The following is a 22,513-nucleotide window of genomic DNA, read 5'->3' as shown; positions in this document are numbered from 1 at the left end:
AGTATTTTGTTTTGTATTCTAAAGAATCTGTTAGCCAGCATCCTAGGCATATTTCATATTGACAGATGTCAATATGAAATACTGGATTGTTTTCTCTTAATTGAATCATTCTTAATGGAGGTCAATTGTGACTTGGATAACTTAACAGTAACACCTGAACCATGACGTTGAGATACAATATAGTTGGTTACAAAGGGGAAATGGCAAAATTTACCGGTAGTATGAAATTCTATTTCAAAAGCGTCGCAATTTATATACTAACTAGTCATTTGAGCCAACTATTTCAAGACAACTGAAAAAATTAAATATTAGTATAAGAGTATTTCTGAAAAATTTTGAAGAACATATCTCAAATGTTGAGGATCTAATTTATTCATCCTTCAACTCACCTGACAATTCCGGATTTGTGATTTCCATTACTGAGAAACTTTAATAACTTTGTTCTTCTATTCTTATGCTGTAAAATTCGCAAATAAGTATTTATTTAATCTTTTTTTTCTTTAAAAATAACATTTTTCCAGAGGAGAAGAAACGTTTAGACCATCGGTTACAAGAACGATTCGCTCAAGATCCTGCGATTATAGGTAATGAGTTTTGAAACGATATTGTTAATATTTTAGACTGTATCGAATTATTTGGCAGTTTTTAGTCATTATATAGTAGTGTTTTATGATGAAGAACATTACTTGTTTAGACAGGAACTTACAGAGTTTTAAGCCATTCACTTAAGATAGTTTAATTGATAGCCTAAATTTGACTCTCAATATTAATTTTGAAAAGTAATGAGCTTAGAGATTTTTTCATCAACTAAGCAAACCAGTTGAGTACGACCGTTATTGTGATTGTGTGACAGTATTCACAACAATGCATATCCGATTAACTGTTTTAATAACTTATTCTCCTCTATTTCCATGTGCCTCATGATCACAGATCGATCTCAACTTTATTTCTCTAGCATTCTTGTTGTTTACGGTTGATAAGAGTTAGCAATTTTATCAAGGATGTTCATTCCATCCTTTTCAGTACTCAGCATTTTAATGGGCTTGCCTTTCAATACATATTCTCGTTGAAACCTGCTTGCAATATCTGTATCCTCAAACACCATAGGATTATTCATGGAACTACCGATATACAGTAGTCACATCATGTTTGATGGATATCACTTGTTATTAAATCTCATTACATTTATAAATGTTCGACTTGTCCATTCAGTGAGCTCAAATACTAAAAAGTACTGACGAATTCATTTCTTCAATCATCAACAAAGAGATTTCCATTTTTACTTGTTATCTGAATCAGTGCTGATGAGGCATGTTGTTGTTCATCGATATTTACTCTAAACTTATCTATCTGTACTTGTTTATGTACCTACTGATTAACTTTGAAGTCATCTGTAGAGTAACTCATTATGGTTATATAGTTCCATCAACGGCAATTTCTTACCATACTTCCGTAATCCCCGTCTAATAAATTTAATATCCATTCATGACATTGTATTACCAGTGTACACTAATCAATTGCGTCAGGTTCAATGTAATAATACAGGAATCACGCTTTTATCAAGTTTAATACTGTAAAAACTGTTAAATTGACTTTATGTAGACTGATGAAGATGATGTTTATTTTCCCAGTTTTATTCTTATCTCTCCCTTTCTCTTTTAGTCGATAATCTAACTTTTTGACATGTGTGTTGTGTATCTATGGTATTGTTGTTATTATTACAACTTACTTTCAGTACATGTGTCATACTAACTTCTTACTCATTAATTTGTCATGTTTTCGCATGGATATTGAAATGGCTGAAGGAAAAACAGAATGTGTAAATTTAATGAGTCATTCATGAATGGAGTTTCATTCCCTTTTAGATAAAGCTTACTATTAGTTTTACAAAAATAAATGTGTTAAATATTGTGCTTCGTAGTTTATAAATTTACTTCAGAATTAGATGAGAGCTGTCAAGTTATGAATGTTAAAGTACTTTGTTTTAATGTTTATAAATGGTTGATATTACAGTGTTTATAGAATGTTAATCAGCTTCAAAATCATGTTCCAGATGCTTATCGTAATTTATTGATTGATCCACTGTACTGACTCGAGTTCACAGTGTAGTTTGTTTTTACTTGATATGGGGATTAAAGGAAACACGTCAGCAACATTAATAAAACTGACGTTTTGTAGAAATTCGAATCCCCATTCGGTTTCCTTCAAACTATTCGAGTTGTGGCGTCATCATTTTCAATTGGATTTTACATACGGATAAATTGATAGGAGGTAAATAATTTTGTTATGTGATGACTTCGTTGCTAAAGCATTCGGATTTTAGTGAATATGCCGAGTTCGAACCCTTCACTTTGGGGAAGCAGGCATTACTATGCTTCACACAAATATCGTACCTCAATCTCTCCTATATAAATATATCACATTAATCAGCTAACTAATATCGTACCCAGGAATTCGAATATAAAAGTTAAGTAATTTTACTTGTCAAAAAATGAGCCATTGAAGTGTTAAGCATAATTCAGTTCTGCATTCGGTAATATAGGCTTCTCTTACGATTGACCTTTGGTGTTTTTGTTACACTGTGATATGAAAAGAGGGATTCAGCATTCAGTGTTATCCGATTCAGTAGCTTCATCATGCAAATGATGTAATTTTTTGTGCAGGTATTTCGTACTGCATTACAAACGTGCAAATTTTCTTACTAATTAATTTTTACCTGTAATAAATGTAAACTTTATAATATTTATTACGTACCTCCATCGATAGTCTACACGAGAAATATTGACCGTATTGTTCTATTGGCAGTAAAAATTAACAATCTTCGGTTATTTAGATCACATTTATTGGTACTATTCTATTTCAAGTTGTTCAGAGGAGTTATGATAATTGTGTGATACAGCCTATAAATCTTCGTTTTTGAGGTACACACATCCACATCACAAATGTTAGTATAGTTAAACAATAAACATATATAATGGAATTTTTGTCAAGCAGAATGTTGAATTGTTTTTGGATCTACTAAGCAGTTGACTGAAAGAAACCAGTATTGTTTTATTGAGTGATAACAGATGTTTGTTGAAGAAGTTCATTTTTAAGGATTGCTACTGATCGTCTGCTGATCATTTTATTTCATAGATGTGTTTTATGGAATTTGATGAGCACTAGATTGAATGAAAACTGCTTTTATTCCATGAGTGTAATCAATTCAGTTTTCCCGAACATCGACTAACACCCAAGTTTATCTCTGGTAAATCTAGTTGTTGCAAAATACAAATTCAGAGTTCTGAAGCAATATTTCTTTAAGGTCACAGATGTGCCTTAACATTCAATTCTTTGATTAACTGCATATGTACTATAAAGTTAGGAACCTTGTGAAAAACTTATCGTTTATGTGGTCGGATTCAGTTCGATCACTAGGTGAAAATTCATCGGTGGTATTCTTATTCCATTGAACCAAGTTACTGATTGTAAAGCAGATTGTATGGGATTATTAACATATATTGCTTTTTTAGAGCAAGATATAGTTGACATTAAAGGTGTAAGTTGTTTCGTTTTTTAAATATTTGGCATCTATCATAGTTGTATTTATTGTCTAATTACCGTAATAATGGTAATTTCCATTGCTTAATTGTAAGGAAAATTCTTTCTGAGATTTATGAAAATCCACTCCTTTTTTATTCCGAATCTTTTTCTCAATTCTCCTCTTTCTTTCCACTTTCCTTCAGTTATTTTCTTAAAGGCTTTTTAGCACCTTTTCTTGCTAGAATTGTGATGATACGCTCTTCTTCTACACTTACAATATAAACGCCATCGTATTCATTTATTGCAAACGAATATATATATATATATATATATAGCTTTTTTCGAACCATTGATAGTTGTATATCTTGTGTAAAACCCTGTTCACTGTTATCCTGTATTATTGTTCAATCTGTTTAGCAGTCTATTTAGTTCACAAGTTGTATCTAGTGAATGATACTCGTGTTTATCATCGTAACTTACTAGTTATATTTAAATTATTCGAAAAATTCAACTGCTTTAAACTTGTCCAATGTTAGATATTTTGAGACAAACAGCAAAAGATTCTAAATGAAGGTTTGTGTGTTTGTCAGTCTCCAGTTACTGTGAAACATAACGCCAAGTTGCTTGGCTAATTATGACGATTTCAGCATTAGATCGACTGTAGATCAATAAAGGAGAATTAATAACAAACGAATAAACTGCCGGCATTCCTCTGCACAACGTTAGAGCGTTGATAGCTATATAAGGACGATTATATATTTATTATCAGCTTGAAAAACCAGTAGCTATTTTTCTGAACATACTGTCAGAGGTGCATATAGATGCATTACAATAATCTTGAAATAAACAACCTATCAAATATTCGTTCCAATATCTTGATGCGTGGTATAAGTTTTATTTATTCATTTATAAAAATGGCATTCTGAAAAGTCAATTTTTATGTCACAGAAACTCGATGCAATACGCATAAGTATTTTCTTGTATACAGTATATATTACTGGATGTTTGGTGTATAAAGCTATGGCTTATTGGTTCAAGTACTTAACTTTCAGCCAACTAGCCACTAGATTAGAACAGTGTTCCACTCGACAAAACTACGTCAACATAATACTACCATTAATCCTAAAACAAAGCTCGGCTTGTTGCTTTGTTTATTTTTTTCTCTTATGGGTTCTTTATATGAGCTATTTTATATAGAATTTTATAAATGATTTATTTCGCTCCAAGAGAATAAAATTTGATAAATTAGTTGGCTAATTGTTTGTCGTCAATATGTGAGTTAACGCCGTATTATAAGGGTTTTGTTGTTCTCGTATTTAATGATATTTGTTTGTTTGTAAATCACGTTATTCATCTGTTATTTTTGTTTTTCTTGCCTTTCTTCATCCTTTGCAGGTCTTTTTGATCCTAACTCACCTCCATATATCTTAGAAGCAAATAAGCCTGTAAATATTGTTCTAGAGCCAATGAAATCATGGTCAGGTCAATGGCATATGCCCACAGCGCGTTATATACGCTATAATATTACAGTATCTTCGTTAGCCTCATCAATTGGTATATTTATGCGTCACAACACAATGCCAACCATTATACATTATGATATATTCGATAGGATAACTGGACATAATTTGTTAGCAAATTCTGGTCGACAAGAATTAGGCAGTCGTACAAAGCGTTCCACTCAATCAACTAATCGAAATTCAAAGTCTTTAATTCATATAGGTCCTAAAGTGAGTTTAGCCGTTCTTTTCTATTATTACACGTTTTCTAGACATTGAGGTGATTTTCTTTTTGTTATCAAAAAATAACTTTGGGAACTTTTATGTGAATGAACAAACATTAGTTGGATATTCGCAGAATAATTGGCAATCTGAAAGCTGTTTATGCTTTTGTTGTACTGTTCCACTATTCTCAGGTTAATCAAGGATTGAACGAAGAATAATGAGTATACTTTAAAAATACTTTGAATTTAGGTGACTGATTTTTTGAGGATCTTTGATCATCAAAACAAATACTTCACATGTTCACCTGATTAGTTGAGCAAGTCCCATTTTTCATTAAATTTTAAGAAACTTATCGTTGTACAAAACCCACAAAGTTCCCCTTTGCATATTTTTAAATTCACTTAAAGTTGTGGCTATCAATTCTGTGAAAATTCTTCCTGATTGAAACTCTCCATCTTTGTGCAACCCTAATAAGTTGGCATCGACTTTAATAAACCAATTTTATTTACCAAATTAGTTTTGTGGAAATGGCATACAATTCGAATATGATTTTCATCATAAACTAACGTCAAATCTATATCCACGCAATAAATTCAGTAAATAGGAACCATGTAGTCAATAGTGAATAGTTTGAGAATTGGCTTCTTAAAGTTTCGACCGTGATCTATGAAGTCATTCAAACAGATGGTTTAGTGAGATTGCAACTCGTGGGTCAAACATGATGTGGGGGGGGTCACGAATTGACTGAATTTAAAAGTGTAAGCCAGTTCAGTGGCTTTCAATGGCAGTATGGTTGCTGCCTGACCTGGAAGTTTCAGGTTCACACATTTGATTAGATTCTAACTATGGTCAGATGCCTGTTTATTGTTCTTTAGTTTACAAAGGTCCTGCAAGTGACATCGATGATTGATCACTTTTTGTACGTGCATTAAATATTTTATATGACTATCTTTAGTTTTATGATATTATGAAACGTCATATTTTATTCTTTAAGTTATTGTGCATTAGTTTTTAAGATTAATTCTGCAATTGACTCGAAATTTCTATCCAGTTGTACCCTTAAGCGACATGCCCCGACTGTTGTTGCTACCTTGACGTGGTGGTCGGGCTTGCCTATCGTGATGAAGCAACCGAGCTATACTGGCTGGAACAACCGTTCCTCAAGGTCCTACCATGTCAGACAGGTCGGTTGAAGAGCGGTAAGACTAAAAGCAACAAACCCAAGGTCCGAAGTCGTACTGCTGACTGTACAGAGGTGTGACAGTAGTAAGGTGTTTCCTTCAGACAACCAGCATGACAGCGATGCTGCCTTCCCACAAGGAGGGGTGGGGTTAGAAAAGGTCGACCCTGAAAATGCACACCTCGCTTTATCCCACGGATATCCGTCTCCGGCGGTAAGGTCTCAACAAGTACGGCGCTAACACAAAAATTACCTATACAAAGGTCGTGTGTGACCGACCTCAAGCAGTTGTCTCTTGGGCACTGCGGTCACGCTCCCAGGTCCTTAACACCACCTCTAATCCAATTTCGTTTGCAGGTACCTCCAGAAGAACCCTTCCACGGTGTGGGCAACCGGGAAGTGATAACCGCCCTCATACCTCTAACAGTACTCAAGACCACTGTATTCATAATCAACCTCCATCTTCAATTCCTATTATTCCTCCTACATCGACTTTCAACTCTAAATTTCCTCTTTCGGCTTCCCCCTCAAGTGTCACCATAGCCAACGATTCTAGTGCTCAAAACACTGTCCTAGGTCTACTGAAACCTCGCTCCACACTACACATTAGAGCCTTCAACGTGTGTACCCTAAGTCAAATCGGCTAGCAGGCTTCCTTGGCTAAAACCCTAGAATCTCGTACCATTGATTTATACTGTGTCTCTGAAACACGCATTTAGGATCCTAGTGTGGTCATTCACTTGACCTCACCTCGGCAAAACGGAGAGCCGACGAGATACACCTTCCATTTATCTGGCTACCCGATGGCTAGTTCTCGTGGACTGGCAGGTGTAGGCATAGCACTAAGCATGGAGGCGGAACAAGCAATGTTAGAGTGGATCCCCGCTAACAGTCGTTTATGTGCTCTTCGGCTAAACGGCTCCGTGAGAGCTCGGAAAGATAGGGACACACGTCGTTGCCTTTTTGTCGTTTCTGCCTACGCTCCCACCGACTGCAGCTCAGATGAAGTGAAAGATGAATTTTACAGAAAGCTCTCTGAACTACTTCAGAAAGCTAAACGTCCAGACATATTACTCGTAGTAGGTTACTGTAATACCCAGATAGGTAGTTTAAACCAAACAGAAAGGCATTTAGGTGGGTATTTTAGTATTCCTGCACAACGAACAGATAATGGTGATCGTCTGCTGCAACTGTGCTCAGACAGTCGTTTATTTTTAGCAAACACAAATTTTAAGCATAAGGAGAGACATCGTCTAACATGGTGACCGCCTGCACCAAACCAACGATGGACTCAAATAGACCATACTGCCATCAGTCATCGTTGGAGATGGTCGGTAGAAGATTGTCGCTCATTCTGGAGTACCTGCTTGGACTCCGACCACGCCCTAATACGGGCACGCATCTGCTTGCGCCTCATTGGACGCAAAAAAGCCACAGTAAAAAGACCCATTAGAACTGAGTTGAGTAACGAGAAAGCCAAAAATAGGTTCCAAGAACAACTGAGTTCACAATTAGGTAGTTCTGAAGACGAGGCTGACCCAGATGTTGCTTGGAAAGCTATGCAAACAGCTGTGGAAACAGAAGTGACATCTATCAGTGATTTAAACCACAGGGTTACAAAAAACCAATGGATTTCCTCTAGGTCTATTGCACTGATGGATTCTCGTAAACTCATCTGATCAGGCTCTGAACACGATGAAGAGCGTGTAGAAAACAGATCCAGGTTAACCAAAAGTCTAAGAAACGACCGTCAGCAGTGGTGGGCAACGAAAGCAAAAGAGATGGAAAAGGCGGCGGCTATAGGGAACACAAGGCAGCTCTACAGACTAATAAAAGAAACTAGAATTGATAGGTGAAGTGTAGGTGAGACGATCTCGTAAAAAGACGACACTCTCATCTGCTCCCAGTCCAGACGTTTAGAACGATGGGCGGAACATTTCGGAGAACAGTTCAGCTGGCCTTCAGCTACTCTACAACTACCCTCCATTCCCAGACAGTGTGAATGGAACATTAAAGTAGGTCCCCCAACTCTAGCAGAAGTTCAAAAGGCTACAGCTAATCTGAAACGAAGAAGGGCAGCTGTTCCAGATGGATTGACTCCAGAGGTCTTTAAGGATGGTGGTCCAAGTTTAGCGATTAGGTTGACTAATATTTTAGCTAAGATCTGGGAGTTAGACGTTATCCCATCTAACTGGTCACAATCACTTATCGTCCCAATATATAAGAAAGGGTCAAAATCATCCTGTGACAACCACAGAGGGATTAGTTTAACTAATATAATATCTAAAATACTAGCCTCGATAATTATCGGACGTTTAACTAAGACTCGTGAACTGCAAACACGAGAGAACCAAGCTGGCTTTAGACCTGGTCGTGGCTGCATCGACCACATATTCACCATTCGTCAGGTTCTAGAACACAGGCATACTTATCGGTGTCCGACAATGGTGGTCTTTCTCGACTTAAAAGCAGCATTTGACTCTGTAGACCGCGAGATTCTGTGGCAGTGTCTGTCATTGAAAGGCGTACCTCAGAAGTACATAAACCTTGTGAAGGCTCTTTACTCGAACACTACTAGTCAAGTCAGAGCTTATGGCGAACTGTCATCTACTTTTGCAACCTCAAGTGGTGTCCGTCAAGGCTGTCCACTTTCCCCATTTTTGTTTAACTTCATCATAGACCTATTGATGGAAATAACATTCTCGTCGACTGAATTCTCGGGTATTGATCTCCATCCAGGCGGTCCATTTATCGACTTAGAATACGCAGATGACATAGTCCTGTTTGTTGAAGACCCTGATAGAATACAGAGTCTTCTGGTAGCACTGAGCAACAATGCCAGAATGTTTGGAATGCGCTTCTCTCCCTCTAAATGCAAGTTGTTGCTTCAGGACTGGCCTGCGTCGACAACTTCACTTATCTTGGAAGTCTGATCAGCCCTAATGGGTTGGTGTCTGACGAAATCTCAGCACGGACTCGAAAAGCTCGTTTGGCTTTTGCCAACTTACTTCACCTATGGCGAAGGCGAGATATCCGTCTATCAATAAAAAGACGAGTATACTGCGCGGCAGTCCGTTCTGTTTTAATTTACGGCTGCGAAACATGGCCATTAAGAGTAGAAGACACTCGTAAGCTACTAGTATTTGACCACAGATGCCTTAGAAATATTGCTGGCGTCTGCTGGGATCACCGGGTAAGTAATAGTGAGGTTAGACGCAGGATATTAGGGAATGATGGTAAATCAGTTGACGAGGTTGTGAAACTTCATTGACTGAGATGGTTGGGCCACGTGTTACGTATGCCTGAACACCGATTACCATTTCGTGCAACGCTAACCGGTATTGGAGATGGTTGGAAGAATGTTAGGGGCGGCCAAACCAAAACGTGGCATCAGTGCTTGAAGTCACTAACTTCTAATCTGAGCCATGTTGGTAGATGCAGACTACTTGGTTGGGGTCCGCGTGACTATCGTAACCAATGGTTGGAGACTCTTGGTGACATGGCTCAGAATCGATCACAATGGCGTCAGTGTATACACTCTCTTTCATCCTTTTAACTATGAGATTAAAATCGCTTCATATATTTCTTTCTACGAACTAATTTTTTCTTCCTGTACTATATCCTTATTGCAATCTTTCTTTTATATATTACCACCTCTGAATTAACTACTTTTAGGAATCCGGTGTCCATCTTGTTGTTGTCAATGTGGTATGGCAACTTGGACTGATGCAAATATGTGCCTGGTCCTACGTTGTAGCTGACTGACTGATTGACTTAAGCGACATGCTAATAATTCACTATTGAAAAGGAAATTAATTTTGGTGGTGACTTATTTTTACATCTTCATTTCATGTGTTAATGCCTTGAATGTATTTCTTCTGTTCCATTTTCCTCTAATGGCTGCACCAGTTACACGTTTTTTAATCTTCTTTTTACATTTTTCAAATTTTGCACGTTTATTAACTCGTCGGCAAAAATTGCTGTTATATGATTTTTAACACACTATATAGTTGTAAAAACGAATAAATAAATTATGACTGAATAGAGTTTATCAATGTCTTTTTTTAAAAAACTAGGCTCCATAACAATCAATGTGTTTTTATAAACAAAATAAAAAGTAGATCATATATAACTGTTGATATTATGCTGTTTCTTTGTACCTTAATTTAGAATAAACTTGATTGTTTGCAATCATTTGAGGTATTTGCAAACAATAAACGTTGTCTACTTTCAGGCTAAGTCAGATACTGATTTTTTTCCTTTTCTTGTTGTTTAGCTTTGTCTCTAATTAAACTGTAAGATTTTCCAAAGGTATTGTCGAATCTTTCGACTCTCAAACGAAATCGGTTGACATTTATGTAATGTTATTCAGTTGACTGACTAGAGTCTGACATTGATTTGTTTACGTTCAAATTTCTATGCACTTTCATCAATACAAATCCATAAAAGGGGAATAGATCGTAAAAAATGGTAAAGTGAATACCATATCATAGCGAATAGTTTATGTCGTGGAATCATACACGTTTGACTCCCTAAGCTTACGGCTAGTAGGTTTTTTTTATATAAAGAATAAACGTCAGTCAACCATTTTCCCCAACATAAACTTATTTCGATATTCGAAAAAAAGTTCATTTGATCTTTCCGTGATACAGTAGTTACTTGAAAGAAAAGTGTTCCTTTTTCGATCACATTGACCTTAACTGACATATTTCATAGAATAATTAAGTTACAGTCCCATTTTATTTAGTTATAAACACGATGTTAGCTACAAATTCATCTATAGCATTATCTTAATGAAAAAATTCACTCTTCACTTTGTTTAATTGTGATTATGTAATTGTTCAGATAAATTTATTCCGAAAAAAGTTCATGAAATAAATTTCTCGCTATTGTTAATCTCTAGCTATTCTAGTGCTACTACCTCTCTCAAGCCCGGGTAAAGGAGGAGAGTTGGGTGTGGAGTCAGCAACCCCATCCCGTAGAAAACAAACTTGCTAAAAATAAGCTGACGAGACTATACAAATTAAATCATTTAAACCCTGTCCTCCTAGTTAAAGGAAGAATCATGACGCCTCATAGTGAAAGCTGAGATTCTTCGGAAGTCACGAGGCCGATGTCCCTTCTAACAACCAGAGCAACAATTAATATAGGTACATAGAATGTTCGGACAATATGGGAGACTGGGATGACCAACTAAATAGCTACGAAAATGAGAAAATACACCTTGATGTTTCTCGGAATCAGTGAAAATCATCGGACCCAAGCTGGAAAGAAAAGAATGGATTCCAGAGAGATGTTGCTGCACTCTGGTCAAGAAGAAGAAAACGTTCCGCATACTCAGGGAGCTTCTCTGATGCTTTCCAAAGGTGCATGTAAAGCACTTATAGGACGGGAATCTCATGAATCCAGGATCATCAAAGCACACTTCAACACAAAGGAAGGAATCACAAATTATGTTGCACAATGTAATGCACCCACAAATAATTGCAACGACAATGATAAAGACAAGTTTCACTGGAGGCTGCAATCGATCATACCGAAGTGCTCAGGAAAAAACCTGACCATCCTGATGAGGGACCTAAACGCCAAAGTCGGGATGGGCAACACCGGGTACGAAGATATTATTGGACAACATGCACTAGGGAAGAGGAACGAAAATGATGAGAGATTTGCAACTTTATGTGCATTCAAAAAGTGGTTATATGCTGCACGATATTCCCACACAATCGCACACACAAAGCTACATGGGTCTCACCGGATCACACCACACAGAACCAGGTCGATCATATTTGTATCCCTGGAAAATTCGGAAATTCAGTGGATGGTATGAGAACAAGGAAAGTAGCCGACATAGCTTCAGATCACCACTAGCTGGTTGTGGCCAAGATAAAACTGAGGCTAATGAAGCTCTGAACAACTGGGGAAACAGCAGTACCAAGGTTTAATACAGCCTTTCTTCGAGATACTGACAAACCCAACGAACTCAAGATAGCTCTCAACTACAGCTTTCAAGTCTTACAAGATCTACCCAAAGAAGAGGAAACTACTATAGAGGACAAATCGAAAGGGATCAAAGAAACACTGACTTCTACGCGTCAGGAGGTGTTCGGCCACAACAAGCTTCATCATAAGGAACAGATCTCTATGGAAACCCTGGACAAGATTCAAGAAAAGAAGAACAAGAAGTCAACAATTAACGACAGTCAAACAAGAACAGAGGAAGTCAACGCACTGGCTAGATACACAGAAGCAAACAAGAAAGTGAGGAAGAGTAATAGAGCTGACAAGCAGAAATATGTGGAAGACCCAGCAAGGACAGCGGATAAAGCTACAACAGAAAGAAATATGAAACAACTATATGATACAACGAAATTTTGTGCGGAAAATAATGGCTATAACTATTATGATCTAACTGACCTAGTGTTGTAGTTTGTCTTTGTGTTATACTGTCATATCTTTTACGTTTTGTTAAAGGCAATTCATACAGTTATGCCACGAAATATGTTAACTGAATTACGACCGTGAAGAAAGCACGGAATGAGTAAATGTTGTCAATTTCGTATTGTTTACCCAGTTTCAAGATGTACGTTTCAGATGCTGTTATGATGCAATGCAACCAACAAGTAAAAATAAAAGAACAACATTTTACCTGTTGGGGTTTGAAGGCGTAAAAGATTTCCATGTGTATCACGATGTATACTTAATTTAATATTATGATCATCACCACGAATTTGTGAAAGCCAACCGCTTATTTCATTATTACGATAATCCAGTCTATGTGATATCATTTGATTAGAAGGATCAGTATGCTTCAACATACAACAAGGGATAAAGTAAGATGCTCAAAAAGAACACGAAGAACATATCCCAATCACACTTGATGGAGAAGCTCTGGAAGAGGTGGAAACTCCCACGTGCCTGAATAGCATCATCGATGAACAGAGAGGATGCGATGCAGACGTAAATAGAAGTACTGGCAAAGCAAGGGCACCATCAACAACAACGTACTGTCGTAGAGGGCAAACCAGCTTCCATCTGAAGAGGAAATTAGGAAAAGACGCTGAAAGAGGATAGGGAACACATTAAAGAAATTATCAAACTGCATCACGAGGCAAGCTATAACTTGGAATCCTAAAGGGAAATGGCAATGAGGAATGCTGAAGAACACATTGCGTCGAGAATTGGAAGCAGACATGATAAAGATGAATAGAAACTGGAAAGGATTTCTCAAGAAAGAGTTGGATCGAGAATGCTGGTAGAAACCCTATGCTACTGTACGAGGGGTAACAGGCGTAAGGAAGTAATCTTGAGATATAATTGTCTATTACTTCTTGGTTATTTCATTCTACAATTAGACTAAAACATTGCTTCACCTGTGAAAATTTTTTGTGATTTCACTTATTTGGCCATTATGTAGCTTACCTATATAATGAATTAAAATACTACCCCGAACCGTTTTTTTCATTAAAAAAGTAGCATAAATAAGAAAATAGTCTCCGATAATAGTGTTTCACTAGTTATCTTGAAATGAATTAATCAATTCACGGTTATAGAGGCTCAGTAAACGATAAAATCATTACCCTTTATAAATGCTATGAAAATCGAGCTAGGTGAAATTTATACAATCTCGGGATTCTTCATTTTTATGCTATATATTCATTCTTTATATTTCGCTGTTGAAGCATATTGGTTCCACACGCATGGTACTCCTATTTACACGAGATTTTCGTTATTATTTGCGTCTACCTCGTATCTTTATTGCACTAAGAAATGAGATTTCTTTTGAACAAAATGTTTATAGGTTCCATGTATATGACTGATTAGAATGAACTTAGATATCAAATATTTTGAACTAATTTTCTCCATTTTATCTCCAATTTCGTAGGATGAATTACGTGAAACTGGGCGTTTGCATTATTTAGATGAAGGGATATGGTTTCTGGCTTTGGTTAACGATCAACCTCGTCGTGAACCAATCAAATTCGCTATCGGTGATGCAGGTAATTATGTCTGATTTGTCTGTAAATGTATATCTTTTTTGAAGTTTGCGATTATTTGAGCTATTTCTCTTTTACTGGGGTGTTTCTTTCAATAGTTTTTCTACAATAAATTGCCTAATAATATATGTGTATTTTACTCCATTACTTATCAATTTGAAAATATCTCTTGTCACTGATTGCCACCAGCTAATCACTTTAGCGCAACTAAGGAGCACTTGCCTGGTGTTTTGCTCTAATTTGGAATTTTTCAGAAATCTAAACATATGTCAAATGGCTATCCGGATGCACTGGTTGCATTCATTTACATGCTGTCATTCAGCTTATTCTGTACTGTAGTTACTACTTTAAATCGATATAAATCTCATTCGTCAAATAACGCAAGTTTCGTATAGATTAGGTGATTTAAAAATACCCAATAATAGGATTTTTCTTTATTTGGGTGCTTTTAATTTGAATCCGAGATGAAGTTATGCAAGACTTGTCTATTGTACAACCTATACTGCTCATTGTTATACACATACAACAGTCTACCAACTACGATTATCTTAAATAATCTGGTCATCACTTGGATAACTAAATCTACCTAATTTTAGCTGATATCCAAAAATGTATTGTGGGATCACCTCACAAACACAACATGAATATATTGTACTCATTGATGAGATCCTGTTCGAACTGTATTCAGCAGTTAAGTTTGTTAAATTAACTACATGGTTTTGCTTTGAATCAGCAATTCATAGATTCCATTTAGAATACAAGTCTCCTTACAAATTCAAATTTTATTCTCTCACGAAGTTAACTATCCTTAGTCAGTCAATCAGCATTCAAAAGACTGAATTCGTCTTATCTAAATGTATCGAATGTCTAACGAAAAATGCTGTGAATATTATTCGCCGTCAATCATCATTAGAAGTTCATCTACAGACAATCAAAATTTATTATCATTATTATGAATCATTTGTATGTGGATAATTAATCTTCATCAAATTAAAACAAGAGAATAATGAAACCATCATTGATGATAAATAAACCAAACGTAAAATATTTGTTAATTAATGAGATGCGATGTATGTAATTCCAACAGGTTGTTTAATAATTTATCTGAATCATCAAAAATAACAGTTGAATCATCATGATATGAAGTAATAATAATAATAATAATAATAATAAACAGCGTGTAGATTGATGTACCCGTTCATTTACTAGACGAGGAAAATGTGGGTTAACTTAGTTACCTTTGTCTGTAAGTTGGTACATTATAATGGTTTATCACTGAGTGTATGTGTGAGTGTATGAATGGCAGAAACCGATTTTACTTGCGTGTATTTGTTTGCCTTATCGAATTATTTCATAGAACTAATACTTATTATTCTGAATTTCGTTAGAAAAAACTGCAAGACTAAGCGTATTTAGTAGATGAATTTCTGTATAATTCTTTCTCAACTCGGTGCTTTACTGATTCAATCAGATACCTTGGCTATTCAACTCGTTTCAAATTTTCTTCACTCAGTGAATGTTCCGCTCGTTTATTGTCTAGCTGAAAGATTCACAACTATTTATATTTTCCCTAGCGTTCTCTTAGTCCAAGTAAAACGGGATGAAATGACATACGCATGAGATTGCTTAATAATTCATTTATTAGAAAGCACTTTCACTGTATTGATTTCTTGAACATTCGAAGTCGAAGTACCCGTGATAAATCGATTCACTTTTGTATATGCACCGCCGTATTTGATCCCGTGTAAAGTATGTCGTACCCTTATTCTATAGTTTGTCGACTAAGAAACATAACGTGAATCCATAAATAAATAGTTTAATGTCAAGATGAATCTTGTTTGATTTTTTCTGATTGAAGTTAAGTGACTAGGAAGACTTTGATATCATTTATCAAGTGTTTCCCATCACTTTCAGTTACGATTCAACAATAATTTTACTTGTATGAATTAATACTTCTTCTGTAACCTTCTCCGTTTGTTAGTGAGTTCTCTCTATAATTAAAAATTTGTATAAATGATGAGCATTACTGTGAAGCATTTTGCAAAATAGTGATAAGAATGTCGATATTTTCACATGGTAGTTAATTTGTTTTTTTTTTTCTGTTATTTCTTTCTACGTCATCTGACTCGATTTCAGTTAGCAAATATTTCAGCATTAACTTTTACATTATTATCATGACGATAGTCAGCTTAATACTGAAACATTTCTTGACCTAAATTCTGAAATAGTCTTAATCTGACTGTTGCTATCATGCGGTACAAATACCTGCAACGTCAATCGTTACACATGTTTTCATATAATAATGATACCTTTCAAAGTTACTGAAACCACTTACTGTGTGTTCGAAAAATCACTCTTCCACGTGGGATTCTAGCATTTTGTTGATTATATAATATTCCTAGTCATTGTGGCAACAAATATTCTCTTGTCAGCCTAAATAGTTTTTGTGATTCGGATGATGACTTCTTAGAAATCTCATGTGAAAATGAGGTAGTATTCTATTCCCTCTTGATTTTCACTATTTTTTAGGTCAGTTTGTGATGTGAAACGGAAGGTATTCATCTACTTATTACCATCGTTTAATGTAAACAAACAAACATCACTTTGTTTAAGTGAAGTCATAATATCAAATACAAAGTTTTGGATACACAGTTTTAAAATTTTAAGAAATTCTCTTCTGTTATGAAAGGTTTATTTTGTTAAACGGTTAAGGTTATAAGTTGTTTTCTACTAGTATCTCATATTTCATGTTAATAATACTGTTGTACACATGTAAATGATTATTAACTATTACAATCCATCTGTATATGCATGAAATAACAATATTGTTTTCCTTCCCTACATTCAAAATGATTTCCCTAAGGCGGACTATCACCGTTCATAAACAAATTTGTGTGCACATAAGTGTTATGTAAATATAAAATATCGAGTTGTAAACTGTATACACTGAAAACCAGTGCTATGGTTGTAGGTGGGAGTGGTGATCATGCAGCAGTAGAAGTAATAATGGTGGTAGTAGCTTTTATTATGATTATTCATGCTGTAAACTGACCTTGCAGTCTTACAAAAACTGTTTATGTTTACGTTTTTATTTACTTATTACCAAGTGGATTTATGTGCAAAAACACATTATTATTTGTTCTTTGCTTTTTCTCCAATGTATAGCTATTGTAATTTTTGTGTAAGGAAATTCAATTCGTCCTTTCTTCATTGCTTACTGTCTCACTCTGGTTGGTTTCCTTGACGATCCTTTTTTAAAATTTAAAGATCTGATTATTTATCTTAAGTGTTTTCTCTTTTGTTTAAAATCAGCATTTTGTCCTCTAAATAAACACCAATATAGATAACGGAAAGAGGAGCTGTAGCACTAGGGATTATGTTAACTGAACATGTATTCATTCAGTATGAATATCAAATCTTACGACGACTTTTGATGTAAGTTTAGGCTAGAAAAGTTACGAGTCTTGCTCATGTAGTCATTGATTGTGTATTTGTTTTCCTGCAAGATCCTGTCTACCTATTTGGTTGGGCTCCTGTAATATTGGAAGTTACTAGTTGTGTACGACAATCTGAAATAGATCCCGAATAAACAGATGTGTTTTATTCTTATCAGATATATGCTTTGTTTTTGTTTTATTTTATTCATATCCCTTCTTAGCTCATTTGACAATCATTATATCCGCTTGTTGACCTCGTATTATGGTGTCTGTTGGAACTATGACAATTTTTATGTTGTTGTATCTATCTATAAATAATATTCTTTAAATTTCCTATGACCTTCTTAAATGTTCTCAAATATTCTTCATTTTTGAATATTCTATGGGGATTTTTAAACCTTCTTAAATGTCTATCTTTCTCCAAGCATCTATCTTCCCTCTGTGTTCCAACGCGTTGGTGATAATTGTTGAAGTATTGTGTTTGTCAGTTAACCAGTCTATCAACTTCGCATTAGATCGCGTTCCTATCAGAAGAATCACAATTGTTTGTAATTAAAAGTAACCATAAGACAAGCGCAAAATACAACATTATTACATTAGTCTTGTTAGTGAATCAGTCGTCAATACCATATTGATACAAATATCTTTGTTGGGTGATTTTCAAAATAAGTTTTGATTAAAGTATAGTTACACCTAGTGTAAATTTATTCACCTAATATCGAAAACACTTTGAAAATAACTTACAAGTTATCGCATTAATACTATAATAATGTAGATTGCTAATCTAGCCTTTTTTAGAATAACTACCTTGAAATTCTTTTCTATTTTTGATTGTTTTTATTAATAAATACTGGAATCCATTTTCTAATCAACTATCCATTTTAACATTTACCAGCTTAGTTTCGAAACAGCTAGCTATGATTGAAAAATTGCAGTCGTTCTGAAGTGATCCTTTAGAAAGTCACTAGGAACCAAAAAAAGTACCATTAAAGCCTTGATGCAACACACAAGCGAACAATACTGTTTTCAATTAGATCTTTATCACACTTCTCATACCTGATAATCTTCTTATTACATTATCTTACTTATATCTTCTCACCCCTTTCATACCTCTTATTTATTAGTTGCATACTTAAGCAGATTGTCCACACACTTCTTATCACTTAATTCCTAATAGTTATTATTTTAGTGTGTTTACTTTTTCTGGTTTTAACGTACTTCCTATGTCGAAATCCTTGTTCATGTTATCATGCTGACGGCTGTTCTCATTTTTACTACTCTACCTGTCACCTTACTACCAATTTGAACTTCTTACCAATTATAATGTCACATCATTCTTTTTAATCGTCATGAATAACTCATAAATTCTATTTATCCGTTTAATAATTGTATATATGCATATAAATATTACTGTATGTTAGAGTAAAGCCTGATGATCTAATTGAGGAAATAGTATTGTTCGCGTGCGTTACTCTAATTTACCCAATCTTGTTGTTTCTGATGCGTGTCTTTCCTGTTGTTATTTTTCACCATTTCATTTCAGTCCAAACGATGTATTTCTTATATATTTTAACAAAAGGAGGATTAAAAGCTACAAGTATCCAACTTTAATGATGTAACATTGTTTTTTTTTTTTTTACTATCTAGGTGTAGATTTTGTTATATCAGTGAAAATACAATTCTCTTATAGTGTAAATTAGTTAGTATATGAAAGTCTAATCACATCTACATGGGTGGAAATAGTGTCTTTAAGCTTTGTGAATTATTATCATTGTGATTAAATATTAAAATCCTTTTAAGATTAATTTACAGGTGTCTAATAGTAAACGCAGTTTTAACTCGTTTCACTGCACTGTACATCTATTATAGTTATCATTTCTGTGAATCGATGTTTTGTAGCGTGAAATTTGAACGCAGATACACATTCACGTCTTATATATTAGTCGGTACAACAATATGCAAGTAATTTTCTGTGTGATGCTTATGATCATTATGTTTTGCAGGTGATATTCTGGTTCATCAGTGAGTAATGATGTTTCTAGTTAAATAGTTCATGAGAGTTAGTTATATTTAAAGATTGTTTTCATGACAGGCTGACACTAACCGCAGTGTATTGTTAAAAACTAATCATCACTTTAGTTGTTTCATTCTAATTTGAGACTTATTGGCAGTGGTGGGCACCACAAAGTTAAAATCCTTGATCTTCAGGCGGCCATGCTATCATTCAGACACTGCAACCTAAACCAATGATTCTTATTTCACACGTTTATTTTATTCGAATTATAGCATAGCTATTGTTCAATTCTATCTTAATAACTGTTTCACTACAGACTTCGTTAACTCCACAATTCACAGCGTTTCACTAGAACTTTGGGAATCACGCCACGTAGTATAACCATAACAAGTTCCAAATCAGCAGAGCTTCTCTTTAAGTGTTTTGTGTTTTTGGTGATTTACTAACTTATTTCAGTGTATTATGAAAACATTCTTCAAATTTCTGCATAGTTGCCAGTTTATTTACGTTTTAATCAGTTTTCGTGGATTACAACTATTATCGGAAAAATGGATGAATTAACTGATCTTCAACTTAGTAAAATGCATCACGAATGGTTAAGCAAAGGGAACAAATGTGACATTGATTTGATCTTTTAGCTGCTTATCATTTATCATCTTCAATGATAACTTAAGCAAAGAAATTATTAAACTGCTTTTTACTATTGCAGAGAACCCTTTTTGGTTGCTTTATCGTAACTAAATCGCTATAAATTCCTAATGGTTGAAGTAATGCTTATGTACAAAACTTCCATGTGTACTATGGTCGTGATTATAACTCATTATGTAGAGCTCATTTTATCTTCTTTCCTACAACAGGAAATACTTTTCATATTTCACTATAATGATTCACTTGTCTTCAAATCATCGCTTATAACTTAGCTGTTTTGTTATTTCAATCTTGTTGATTGAATACACATCATGCCCTTTCAAACGTTTTACTGCTTCGTTCATGTTTATTCTTCCATCTTCAGTATGGTCACTCTTTAACATGATTTGTACATTTGTTTTTATTTTCACACCGGTGCTTTGCTTCTTTTCCCCGATAAGTTCTCTATTATAATCTGTAAATCTCTAACCAACACACATACACACACAAGCAAACCACATAGACGCCTACAAACTTTTAAAAATAACAAAATGTAATCTTTCTGTGAAACGGCCACAAGAAGGGAAAGCTTCATAGTGTAGAAACTCAAGGTAGATAAATTTATGTCGAACAAATTGCATCATTCGTCTGCTCTGGTAATAAAATGTTTTTATTACTTAATTTATTTATTTGAACACATAAATGTTGGTACAAAGGGGCACCAAATACATATGCGCCACACAATACCAATGAGAATGTGAAGAGGTAGAGAACGTAAAGTGCGTGTAAGAAATAGAAGAAAAATAACGAACAGAAATGAGTGTATGATAGTCAAATAATAATAACAATAGTGGGAAAAGCAGACTAATTAGCAAAGATACGACCAGAAAGAATTCTTCGAGTTAAAGAAGTTACGTCTATTTCTTATGAAAAAAGTAAAAGAAAGTTGCAGCAGGATTGCCACTGGATTCTATTCTCAACCATATCTTATAACGTCCTAAGACACTATGTTGCACCACCTCTAAGACCCCAACCAAGGAGTCGTGAAGGACCAACATAAGCCAGTCCTGTACAGCTCTCTTTCATACCACGACATCGTATCATACACTGACCACCTGTCCGCTTTTTCCAACTAGTTTCAGGGTCGGCAAGTAATGTACGACGTGGAATTCTCCGGGACGACATTCGTAAAACATATCCAAGCCACCGAAGTCGATGTTTCAAGATGGTGACGCTAATTAAATTATCGTCGCTGTACCCGAACACACGTTGCCGAACCTCTTCATTACTAACATGATGTTGTCACTGGATGTCAGCAATTCTTCGAAGACAACGATGACCAAACACAGGGAGTCATCTAATATCCTCATCTCGAAGAGGCCAAGTTTCACAAGCATAGGGCAAAACTGCTCTCACCGACGCGTTGTAGATCCGACTTTTTACAGACAGACCAAGATTACGAGGGAGCCAAAGATTGCGGCATAAGCCTCTCTGGCTTACACTATATGTGAATTGATCTCATCACTCAGGCCAGTACCAGCACTTACACAGCTACCCAGATACACGAACTTCTCGACTACTTCTATCTGCTCACTACCCAGAGTGAGTGCAGATTCAGGGCCCTGCCATTCTCGTAGAAGTACTTTGCAATTGGAAGTTGCTAAGTACGTACCATACCTATGGACCTTGATTGCCATCTGATTAAGTGCGGATTGCATGGTTTGGGTATTATCGCACAGTAGGACAATATAATTCGCGTACTCAAGGTCGAGAAGTCTTTCTCCAGACAACAGATCCACACCACCATTACCTACATCCGTTAGAGCTGTTTCCAGAATGTCGTCGATAGCAAAGTTGAAGAGGAATGGTGAGATTGGGTAATCCATTATAACCCCACTGCTCGAATGGAACAATGGAGGTGGTTGCATGCCCTCACTCTGCCTGGGGTGTTTATATATGGGGCTTTTAAGATGTTAATAAACTTCTAAGTCACACCTTTCTTCAATAGACAA

The 22,513-nt window shown here is 35.4% G+C and overlaps 1 protein-coding gene across 1 annotated transcript in view; it reads left to right on the top strand.

Annotated features, from left to right (window-relative positions):
* The window catches only part of TENM2 (Teneurin-2), a 152,594-nt gene that overhangs the window by 62,788 nt on the left and 67,293 nt on the right, over positions 1-22,513 (top strand). Inside the window, exons 5-7 of the mRNA XM_051210976.1 lie at positions 522-584; positions 4,918-5,252; positions 14,312-14,426. Of these exons, the coding sequence (XP_051071001.1) occupies positions 522-584; positions 4,918-5,252; positions 14,312-14,426 (513 nt within the window). The remainder of the gene's footprint in view (positions 1-521; positions 585-4,917; positions 5,253-14,311; positions 14,427-22,513) is intronic.

The sequence above is a fragment of the Schistosoma haematobium genome, chromosome ZW (genome assembly GCF_000699445.3).
Source record: "Schistosoma haematobium chromosome ZW, whole genome shotgun sequence".
Lineage (NCBI taxonomy): Eukaryota > Metazoa > Platyhelminthes > Trematoda > Strigeidida > Schistosomatidae > Schistosoma > Schistosoma haematobium.
The sequence above is the reverse complement of the archived record's forward strand: the minus strand, read 5'-3'. Positions and strand labels throughout refer to the sequence as shown.